Here is a 12026-nt window from a genome sequence, read left to right as displayed (position 1 = left end):
ATAGGATTTTAATTTAATTTAATTTAATTTTTATTTTGGACTATTTAAAAGATACAGAAAAGAACAAAGAATAATATAATGATTGTCATATACCTACCGACCACTCATCTCCCTCAAGCCCTAACATTTTGCTATATTTTTCTCCTTTGTTTTATTTTGGTAAGAAATAAAGCCCTATAGATTGAATTTAAGCTCTCTGTGTATTCCTCACTTTTTCTTCCTCTTTCCCCAGATTTGAGGTGTATGTTCCAATGCCAGTTTTTATATTTCTGCTACATATGTATTTTTAAGCAATTTATTGCATTGATTTGCATCTTACCAAAATTTATATGCTTCATTATACTATATGTATCCTCTTGCAACTTGCTTGATTTCACTCAATATTAAAGACAACTAGGGCTTCCCTGGTGGCGCAGTGGTTGAGAATCTGCCTGCCAATGCAGGGGACACGGGTTCGAGCCCTGGTCTGGGAAGATCCCACATGCCGTGGAGCAGCTGGGCCCGTGAGCCACAATTACTGAGCCTGCGCGTCTGGAGCCTGTGCTCCACAACAAGAGAGGCCGCGACAGTGAGAGGCCCGTGCACCGCGATGAAGAGTGGCCCCCGCTTGGCACAATTAGAGAAAGCCCTCGCACAGAAACAAAGACCCAACACAGCCATAAATAAATAAATACATAAATAAAGACAACTAGCCATATTTATGCACGTAGAACTAGAGCTGTATGCATAAATATGAATAATTTTCATAAAATTGTCTTCCTTTTATGAATGCATCAGATTTATTAATTCATTTTCTGTTGTTGGAGATTTAGACTTTCACTGTTACAGACAGTGTTGCTGTGAATATCCTAGTACGTTTGCTCATGCACATTTTGTTTATCTAGAATGAAGTTGTGGGATCGTAGGGTATGTTCATCTTCCAGCTTTATTAGGTTTTGCCAAATTGCTCTTTTCTTCATATTTGTACCAGTATTTGCTATTATGAGTTTGGATAATCTGATGGATAGGAAATGGTATCTTGTTGTTTCGGTGTTTTTCTTTGGTTTCTAGTGAGATTGAGCATCTTTTCTTGTGTCTATGGGCCATTTAGGTTTCTTCTTCTGTGAATTGTGTATCTTTTGTCTTTTTCTTTTGGTTTGTTAGTCTTTTAATTATTGATTTTTAGGAGCTACATATATTCTGGAGCTATATATATTAGTAAATTCCTAGTTATAAGCATCAGAGATTATCCCTCAGTGTTGCTTTATGGCATCTTTCAATGCACTGAAGTTCATTTCAATGAAGCCTAATTTAAAAGTCTTTTTTTCCCTAGATTGTACTTTTTGTGTCTTCAAAAAATTCTACGCTGCTCCAAGATCAAAAAGATATTCTCTAATATTGTCTTCTAACAGTTTTAAAGTCTTTTCCCCCCATATATTTAGGGCTTGTCTACTTGGTTTATTTTTGTTACTGTAGTATTTTACACCCTGTCCATAATTGTTCTTACTGCATTGTATTACCATTGTTTGCTTATAAGTGTTGCTCTTTCATTGGGCTGCGTGCTCCCTATGGGCAGAGACCAAATCTTATTTTTTCAGTGCTTAGCTTCCATCTCAGACCACTTAAAAGAAGAAAAGGATGGAGTGGTCTAAACATTAAAGATGTTTCCCCACATTCCAAGGCCCTTAGAACTATGGTAATTCATCTTCTAGGGGTGAACCTTTTACCCTACACAAAGTAGCTTTCTTTTTTCTTTCAAATAACAGCTTTACTGAGGATATATGTAATTCACATACCGTAAAATTACCCAGTAAAAGTATATAATTCAGCGTATTTAGTATATTTAGATGAGAGTTGTGCAACCACTACCACCATCTAATTCCAGAGCATTTTTACCACCGCCAAAAAGCAACCCTGTGTCTATTTGTAGACACTCCTTATGCTATAGGAATATATCCTCCTCCCAGTCCTGGCAACTACTAACCTACTTTTTGTCTCTATGGTTTGCCTATTTGGGACATTTCATGTAACTGGAATAATAAAATATGTAGCCGTTTGTGTTTTTAACTTAGCGTAATATTTTTAAGGTTCATTCATGCTGTAGCATGTATCAGTACTTTATTCCTTTTTATGGTTAAATAATTTAGTATTCCATCGTGTGGATATACCTCATTTTTGTTTATCCATTCATCACTTGATGGACATTTGGGGTATTTCCATGTTTTGGATATTATAAATAACGCTGCTATTTACATTCATGTACAGGTTTTTGTTTGAACACCTGTTTTCAGTTCTTTCAGGTTTATGCCTAGGATTGGAATTGCTGAGTCATATGATAACTCCATGTTTAACTTTTTGAGGAACTGGCAAACTCTTTCTCAAAGAAGCTGCACCATTTTACATCCCCACCAGCAGTGTGTGAGGGTTCCAGTTTCTCTATATCCTTACCAACTCTTGTTATTTATTATCTGTCTGTTTCATTTTGGCCATCCTAGATGGGTGTGAAATAGTATCTCCTTGTGATTTGATTTGCATTTCTCTGATGGCTAATGATATTGAGCATCTTTTTATGTGCTATTTGGTCATTTATATATCTTTTTTGGAGAAATGTCTATTTAGGTCTTTTCCCCATTTAAATATTTTATTTTGTCTCTATTTCTTCCTTCCTAATCTATATACTTCTTTTTTCCTTTTCTTATTACATTGTTTGTCTTTTTATGTTCTTGAGTTATGAGTTCTGTATATATTCTTAATACAAGTTCTTTATCAGATATATGATTCACAGATATTTTCTCACAGTCTGTAGGTTGTCTTTTCCCTTTCTTGATGTTGTCTTCTGAAGCACAAAAGGTTTTAATTTTGATGAAGTCCAATATCTTTATTTTTCTTTCATTGATTGTGATTTAAGTGCCGTATCTAATAAACCGTTGCCTAATCTGAGAGCATGAAGATTTACTCTTATGTTTTTTTATAAGAATTTTATAATTTTAGCTCTTACATTTAGGTTTCTGATCAATTTTGAGTTAATTTTTGTATGTGCTGTGAGGTAGGGGTTCAGCTTCCTCCTTTTACATGTGGATGTGCAGTTGTCCCAGCACCATTTGTCAAAAAGACTGTTCTTTCCCTATTGACTTGTCTTGGCACCCCAGGTACTGTTTGACAGCTCCCCATTTGCTCTAGTTCCTTAAGAGAATAGGGCAGAGTCCCCACATTCTAGCCCTTTCCCCCCGATCCCTTTCCCTTTCCGGGACTCCCCCAGTAAACTATTTTCGTGCCAGCTGCAAAAAAAAAAAAAAAAAAAAAAATCAGTGTGACCATAAATGGTTGCAGTTATATTCCATTAATCTGTATTTTTATCCTTATACCAATACTATGCTGTCTTGATTGTTGTAACAGCTTGGCTTTTTGTTACATCAAATTTGGTGTTTGCACAAGTGTTTCTATGGTCGTTGGAAAAATAAATAAGTACAAAATAACAGAAATGGCTAATAGCTGTTACTCATGCAATGATAATAAGCTCCCATCGAGGCCATTGCTGTCCTTTTCCTTCCCAGTGATGGAGTAAGCGTTAAAAATCTCCTCTCTTCATTATGTTAAGCTTTATGCGTGTGTGTGCATGTGTGTGTGTGTATGCCTGCCTATGTGCACGTGCATGCTCTGACTTCTGTCACATGCAACTTTACTTTGTAATTTCAGTAATAGTCATGCTTAGAGCCTCAGAGCGGGTCAGCAGGTCCTGTTTACTCTCCTGAGAGATGCTTGACATTGGTCAGAGTGCATTAATGGTGGTTTGGTGTGGAGGGCCTGTAATAGCACTCATTGACATTGGACTTGCTGTCAGGGGAAGCATGGGTTTTAGAAGCTGTCATTAGCATTAATTGCCCCTAATGCACCATCATTTTTGACAGTAATGAGCTAAACAGGGAGGTTATTACTCTCAGCAGAAAGACTGCATTTCCTGGCGTTAAAACATTTTTTGAGGTGTATGTGGCGTGCAGTACAGGCAAAAGAAGGACTAGTTGATTCACTGTAAAGCAGGCTTAGCTGCATTTAAAGTGGCTAAACAAGTCCCTTTCTTATTATAAAAACTAATCCTGCAGTGTTTGAAGGAAGAAGCAGCTAACCAACAGGGATCCTACTCTGAACTCTTTACAACAGGGTTTTGAAAAAAACCTCAATTTGCTTTAAGAGAGTAGCATAAAAATGCTTTTCTTTTCAGTGTTTCCAGAGACCCATTTGTAGTAAGGTTTTAGGAGCGGAAGGACTTGTTTTAAATGGTTCCTTATTTAAGAACAGCCCTGCGGTGTTTCTGTGCAACACAGAAAGCTGTAACTTAGGAGGCCTTTTAAAATTAGGGCTGAGAGCAAACCCAAAATGAGTTGAGTTCACTGCAGTTTGCCCTTTCATTATTCCATGTGTCTGTATTGTGAACGCTTATAATGTCTTCGGAACAAACATACAGTTGAATCTTGATTAGCAGGCTTTAGTGACCGTGTTATTATTGAAAGTTTATAGTCAGGATTCTAAGTAAAAACCCGCAAGTTGATGGCTTCCTTATCACTATAATTAGGATACACTGAGGAGCCTTACATAAGTCTTTAAACATGTTTGTGTTTATCCATCTGTTGAAAGGGAGAGTGATTGTCTTTTAAATTATATTTATTGGGTGGTACTTTTTTTTTGGCTGTACTGCATGGCATGTGGGATCTTAGTTCCCTCACCAGGGATCCAACCTGCGTCCCCAGCATTGGAAGCGTAGAGTCTCAACCGCTGGCCACAAGGGAAGTCCCTGAGTGGTACTTTTTGATACAAAATCGTTTATAAAGAAGAAAGTATTTGTCACACAATGCCATTGCTCAGATAATCCCTATTTTATTTTTATTTGTTTATTTATTATTATTTTTTGGCTGCGTTGGGTCTTCACTGCTGAGCGCGGGCTTTCTCTAGTTGTGGTGAGCAGGGGCTACTCTTTGTTGCAGTGTGCGGGCTTCTCATTGCAGTGGCTTCTTTTGTGGAGCACGGGCTCTAAGGTGCGCTGGCTTCAGTAGTTGTGGCTCGTGGGCTCTAGAGCACAGGCTCAGTAGTTGTGGCACGTGGGCTCAGTAGTTGTGGCTCATGGGCTTAGTTTGCTCCGCAGTGTGTGGGATCTTCCTGGACCAGGGCTTGAACCTGTGTCCCCTGCATGGGCAGGCAGATTCTTAACCACTGCGCCACCCGGGAAGTCCCAATCCCTATTTTTTTAAAAAAAGGAGTAAAATATGCATGTAGTTAAAAAAATTCAAACTGCAAAAAGGTATATAATGAAACATTAGAGCCTTCTCTCATCCCTTCAGTCCAGTCCCTCTCCTTAGAGCAGGGGTTCCCCACCGCCAGTACCACTCCGCGGCCTGTTAGGAGCCAGGCCGCACAGCAGGAGGTGAGCGGCTGAGCGAGCAAGCGAGGCTTCATCTGCTGCTCCCCATCGTTCGCATTACCGCCTGAGCCACGCCATCCACCCGCCCACTCCCCCACCCCCACCCCCACCCCCCGTTCATGGAAAAATTGTCTTCCATGAAACTGGTCCCTGGTGCCAAATGGTTGGGGACCGCTGCCTTAGAGGAATCCATTAGTAACAGTTAACTGTGTATACTTTGAAAAAGAAGGATGCCCATATCATTGAATGTATGCATATCCTTTCTTATTTACACAAAAGTGATCATTCTATGAACAGTTGTATTCTTTACTTTTGTTACAAAGTAGAGGCTCCCAGCTTTCCCCTTGGGGTCTATTCAACTTGATGGCCTCCCCCCACCCCTCATCCCCCCACTCCCCTGCCATAATTCACCCAGTTGCCTGGACTCAGTGACAGGCGATGTTAAATATAATTCTGCCAATAGATTGCTGTGTATTCAAAAGTAGGTGGTGGTATCTCCATATCAGTCCATAGACACCTAGGTTGTTCTTTTTAATTGCTCCATAGTAGTTCAGAGTGTATGTGTATATATCATTATTTCTCTAACTAGTCTCCTCTTTATGGACATTTAGGTGGGATGATGATTTTAAAATCACATTTACAAATTAAATGAGTGAGTCCTTAAGAGAATGAGTCGCAGAAGTGAAGAGGGAATTATCTAGTTAATGTTGATGAAGATTGCAGAGTAATTACCCGTGAAAACAGATTATTTTTATAGCATGGAGTATTGCTAAACTCCTGCTTCTCCTGAAACTGGAGGACTGCCTAAGCCCTCCTGCTACACATTTCCCACTCCCCAAACAAGGGCTGCCCGAGGCTGACTTGGGTCACAGTTCCTTCTGCTGTGCTTCCATAGCACTTTGTCCATCCCTGCATTAAAGCAGCAGCCTGGTCTGTTATAATTTAGCTTTGCCTTTATGCTTCCCTTTAGGACAGGAAGTGCATCTTGCCATCTCTGTCTGTCCCTGCACCTAGGTGTTCCAGATGCTCTAGGGGGATATAGGGAAGTGGTCTCAGTGGGGTGTCTTGCTAAAAATCAAAGCTCTTTGGCTACTTCTTTGCCTGAGCCTTCCACTCCAGTTTTTCTTCAAATGGAAGTGCTGTCAGTGCCTCTGTGGGTTGAGCTTTATAATAGCAAAGTTGGCTCTGGTTCCAAGCCCTGAATGAGTTGTGAAGCTGTTTGCTCAGTAGAGTGCCCAGGAACCAAAGTGGAGGATACCAGCTCTCTCCTTGGTGGTTTATTCAACTTGAAGGCCATTTGTTCCCCACCCTCCCCCACCCCCCACCGTAGTTCACCCAGTTGCCTAGATTCAGTGACAAGCTATGATGCTAAATATAATTCTGCCATAGGCGGCTGTGTATTCAAAAGTAGGAGGTAATAATATGCTTATAGCCTTCGGTAATCTTTTACATTTAGGGTTTTTTTTTTTTAAAGCAAAACAGAACACCCCTATTCAACCTGATAATTGAGGTTGTCACAAAATAGTTATTATGGAGGCTGTTAAAAGGAATTACTTGATAACTATCTTTATCCCTTTTAAATTTTTCTTCTTTGCCCTTGGTTTGAGGTTCTCACACCTTGATAGTGCATTTTAGAAAAATGCTGAAGCTATCCTTCAATTATTTGCCCAGGCTTCTATCTCTATTCCTTGATCCTAACTTAGACCGTAAACCAGTGTATTTGGCAAGGATTTCTTTAAGCATTACATTCAAGCTTATCAAATATTTGGAAGTCTCACAGATATGTTTACACATTAAAAGTGCCTTGGGATTGCATAATTTGCACATTCAAACTTAGATTTTAAATAAAAAATTTAAATAAAAAAAATAAAAAATTTCCCAAGTAGACTTTTAGCATGTTTTCTGTCTCTTTTGGAATTTTACGTTTATTTTAATCTAATTTTAAAAAATTTCTTGTTTACTAGCATTGGCTGGCCCCTCTTTGTGAAAATGTTTATAGGGAACGTATAGAATTTAAGCAACATAAGAGTTAAGATGGACTGGTTTGTGCTTGTAACAGACTCCAAATTTCAGTGGCTTAAAACAACAAGTTTCTTTTTTGCCCATGCAAGGTATCTTTAATGTGTCAGCTGGAGACTCTGCTTCCCGTTGCCCTTACTCCAGGACCCAGGCTGAAGTAGCAAGCCCCTCTGTAGGTCGTCTATGTCCATGTCAGAGGAGAAGAGAATCACAAACCCACAAACCGACTCTTAAGCTTCCACTTGGAAGTGACACGCTTCTGGCCACAGCCAGTCACATGGCCATACCTGACTCCAGGAGGGCAGGGAAGTCCATTTCTGCCACATGCTTAGAAGGAGAAGCAGAAGTACTTGGTGGATGGCACAGATGACTGCCATAGCTTCTTAAATCTTCCTGGGCAGACCTATAGTCTGCTTGGCACAAACTTAAGTGTTGGCTGGGAAGTTGGACAGGAAGGTGCCTAAGAACATGGACTCTAAGTCAGGATGCCTGAGCCTGAACCCTGGCTCTGCCTTACTAGCTATCTGAACGTGAGTGAACGGCTTCATCACTCTAATCTTTAATTTCCTCATCTGAAATAGCACTACCTTAGAGTTGTGGTGAGGATTAAATGAGATCATCTTTAGAAGACAGTGTCTTTCACATAGTAAACGCTCAATAAACATTAGCTGTCATTAGAATTGAGTACTTGTTGATTTAAATTATTTGAAGGTTACTACTTAAGGAGTTTCTCCCTTATTTATTTTAAAGTACACATGAAGATACCTACTTTTTTTCTTTTTGTTTCTTTTTTAATATATACCATTCATTCAAAGCCAAAGAAAGGAAGAAGGGATAAGAATCAAGGAGTTACTTTTAGGCCTAAAGATGGAAGAGGTAGAAATACTACCTGGATGGGTCAGTTTTACTAAAATCATTGAAGACTCCTGTCCTAGGATTTTTTTCATGCCTTTACTCACAAGTAAGAGAAAAATTTGGATATTTATATTAATTCCTGGTATACTCACCAGCTGACTTGGCGATTTTCTTCTGTGTTTCACCCTAGCTCAGAGTCAAGATTTCCACTGAAGTTGGCATCACAAATGTCGATCTCTCCACTGTGGATAAGGATCAGAGCATTGCACCCAAAACCACGCGGTAGGTGGGATGCCTCCTGGGCACAGGGAGAATCCAGGCTTGAGCTGGGCGGAGCATGCCTAGGCACTGAGCCCCTCCAGATGTCATTTCTGTGTCAGCAGTGACCCGGCTTGTACTCCAAATTAAAGAGGCTGTCATTCCTCTGGCACTGCATCAGGGGTGCTGCTTGGCATCCAGACAGATTTGGGGGTTGTCTATATCAGTGATCAGTCCCTGAGCAAACTGTTTATTAACAGTCCACAGCGAGGGAAGGAGCTTACCTCAGAATGTAAGTCTACGTCAGTCAGCTGTGTTACCAAGCACATTATTTAGTTCAGATGACAATTCTTTTTAAAACAAGACTTTCTTTGGGTTTTTTGTTTTGGCCGCACTGCATGGCTTTTGGCATCTTAGGTCCCCAACCAGGGATCTAACCCTTACCTTTGACAATGAAAGTGCAGAGTCTTAACCACTGGACCACCAGGGAGTTCCCTAAAACAAGACTTTCTTAATGGAGGAAGCAGTGTATTAACTTATTTTCTGATGTCATCTCTTTATCTTCACAGTCTTGAACTTGCTTTTAGGGGCCTCATGGCAACTCTCTTTGGCCCACAGTGAGCCACTGTGAGTGAGTGACACTCACAGTCAGTGAGTGAGTATGCGTCTCACAGGTCCTTAGAAGTGAGATGGCAGATACCCAGCGCTAGGGCTGCGAGTCCCTTTCTCAAGTCCATGGAGGGCATCACTGATCAGTCACAGCATTTGTCCCTGCTGAACTCAGAATCTTTTTTTTTTTTTTTTAGGCCGCGCATGTGGCATGTGGGATCTTAGTTCCCCGACCAGGGATCGAACCCGTGCCCCTTGCATTGGGAGCACAGAGTCTTAACCACTGGACTGCCAGGGAAGTCCCTCAGAATCTTTTTTAACACAAACTTCTAGGTAAACGTTAGTAATTGATCAGAGTTGGGCCAGAACATTGTATGAAGCCATTTCTCAGCCCTCTCCCAGATCCTCACTGGGTGCGGGGGGAGGGGGCATCTAGACATCTGGGTGTAGTTCAGACCCCAAATTTATTCAACTGGGGTGGCTATAGATGCCAAAGAAAGTAGGGGAACCTTCGAGGCTGTTTTGAAGATGGGATATTAGCCAGAGACTAGAAGCCAAGCGTTCATTCCTTTTAAGTCACGTGGAAGGGCTAGGCTTTCTGCCTCTGGCTTGGATATTTTTATAGTGACATTGGAAATGAGAGCACTGTTGAGAATCCACTGAAATAATGTCTGTAAGAGTGCTTTGCAAAGTTTAATACTCTACATAGATAAAGAGTTGGTATTACTCATAAGTAAATATAAAGCCTAAGCATGAAACATGGCCCATTGTGAGCTCTATAATCATTTGGCTTGTTTTTTATCCCCTGGCCATCTTAACCTAAAATCCCAGGAGATAGCTGTGAAAAGAACAGTTTTCTCATCAGGCCTGCCTTTTGAGAGAATGACTTTTTAAAGCTCAATTTCAGGCAGAAAAATAAATTGAAACAGTGTCCAGGAAAAAAAATGCAGCATTAAAAAAAGAAAAAACTGTAAATACCCTTCTGTCCTTTGCGTCTCCTACCTCCTAGTCTCCCGACCCTGCTCACATATGCTGCTAACGACGATCCTGTGATTTTTTTTCTCCTTGTGGTTTTGCCAGCGCAGCCCTCCAGTCCGCCTGTGAGCTTGCATGGGGACACGTGAGCCCCACTGGTGCCTGACTTGGTTGAGTTGATATCCTTAGGTCCTTGAAGTGAAAGCCTGGAGCATCTGCACATAGCATTTTCCCCAGATGCTGATGAAAGTTTTCTCTGTGCTTTTCTCAGTCCTGGCTTTATCAGTCCAATTTGCCCTCAGGCCACAGACAATTCTCCACTCTGTCCACAACAGAAAAGTGTTACAATTGGGAGAGGGAGGATTAGGCAATGAAGTGAAGTTTGTATTCTTCCCTCTTGTCTCAGAGATCTGCAGATCCTCCTCTCTGAAAACTTATCGTATAAATGTCTCTTTCAGGGTGACCTACCCAGCCAAAGCCAAGGGCACATTCATCGCAGACAGCCACCAGAACTTTGCTTTATTCTTCCAGCTGGTAGATGTGAACACTGGTGCTGAACTCACCCCTCACCAGGTCAGGAAAAAGCGCAGACGGTTCTCTTGGCCTGAAACGTTGATGTACATGATAGTTGTTGATGTGGTATATAACACTGAGTCGAGAAAATTCCGAATTCCTGCTTTCAGATCTTCACTCTGAACCCTGACAGTCCATCGGGTTCTCCCACATGACACTCTGCCCCTCTTGTACTGGTTGTAACCCTGAACCTGGAATGCACTCTTCTTTTAAAGAGATTAGCTGGCATAGAAAAGATATATTTAAGGCAGATTAACACTTAATTGAGGCTTTTTTCTTTCTGACTAAAAAACATATATTAAAATAATTTTGAAAAAAGGAGAACCTAGGAAGTGAGCCCAAAGTATGCTTTTGTTCTGGCCAAAGCAGATTTTGTAGGAATCTGAAAACTAGCACTTTTTAACTTGTGCCTGCTTTGTGTTATGAAAGCAATAGGCTTCATTTTAGTTTTCCGTATATAACATAATGATAATTATTATTTAAAAGATTTTCAAACCATATCTTTTCCCCAGAGAGTCTGATATGGCCCTTGTCCTCTCAGACACCTCCTTTCCTGCCTCTGTCATCCCACTTGATTGAGAATAACTGCTCTGAGCCCTGCCACATCCACGGTTGTATTGTAAAGGGAAATTCAGAGAAGTACTTTGAATGTGGAAAGATAGGAAAGAACGTGGGACCTAGTGGCCTTGGTTTAGGTGCTTTGTAGCAGTACTTTAGCAAGAGCTAGCGGACTTGTGTCCATGCTGAGGGGCAGCTTCAGAACAGACCATGGAGGTGAGTGGACTTAACTTGGAAACCTTTTTGCTTTCTGTTTCTTGTAGCTGCAGCTACTGTGCTTGTGCCCAGGCCCGGAGTGGCTGCCGCCAGCACCGCCGTCCTAGCCCTTCTCTGCTTCTCCTCCCTCCACACCCAAGCTCCAGAGAGCTCGGTCAGGCCACTTAGCCACGACTGACTTTTCAGCCCCTTAGCACTTCCCAGCTCCTTCTCAGAATGGCATTTGCCAATGAAACAGCAGAAGGGAAGACAGAATATGAAGAGAAGTAATTACAAGACAAAATTGGTGGGATTAAGGTTAGGGCAGGAAGAGTTAGTGAGGAAGTGTAACTTTAACTGAATACTCGTCTCATCCAAGATTCAGTTTTGGAAACCCTGGCTTACAGACCTCCTAAGTAGAGATGACATTTTGTAGATGAGCCTGGCTGCTGCCTGTGCTTGGCTGTGACAGGAGGAGGATCAGGCTTCCAGGCTTCTAAATCCCATTCTTGGCCAAGACTGCTGGAGTCAGGAGGCTTCACAGCTCTGGGCCTCTTTCCCTAAACACTTTGATGGTTGTTCTTTGTTGCCC

General features: G+C 41.2%; 1 protein-coding gene across 3 annotated transcripts in view; it reads left to right on the top strand.

Moving 5' to 3' along the window:
• The window catches only part of RPN2 (ribophorin II), a 55497-nt gene that overhangs the window by 31081 nt on the left and 12390 nt on the right, over window positions 1-12026 (top strand). For all 3 annotated transcript variants that reach the window (XM_082430185.1, XM_082430183.1, XM_082430184.1), the window contains exons 10-11: window positions 8457-8548; window positions 10567-10681. In XM_082430185.1, coding sequence (XP_082286311.1) covers window positions 8457-8548; window positions 10567-10681 — 207 coding nt within the window. The remainder of the gene's footprint in view (window positions 1-8456; window positions 8549-10566; window positions 10682-12026) is intronic.

The sequence above is a fragment of the Balaenoptera physalus genome, assembly GCF_965194825.1.
Source record: "Balaenoptera physalus genome assembly, chromosome: 16".
Classification (NCBI taxonomy): domain Eukaryota; kingdom Metazoa; phylum Chordata; class Mammalia; order Artiodactyla; family Balaenopteridae; genus Balaenoptera; species Balaenoptera physalus.
This window is presented reverse-complemented; position numbering and strand designations above follow the sequence as displayed.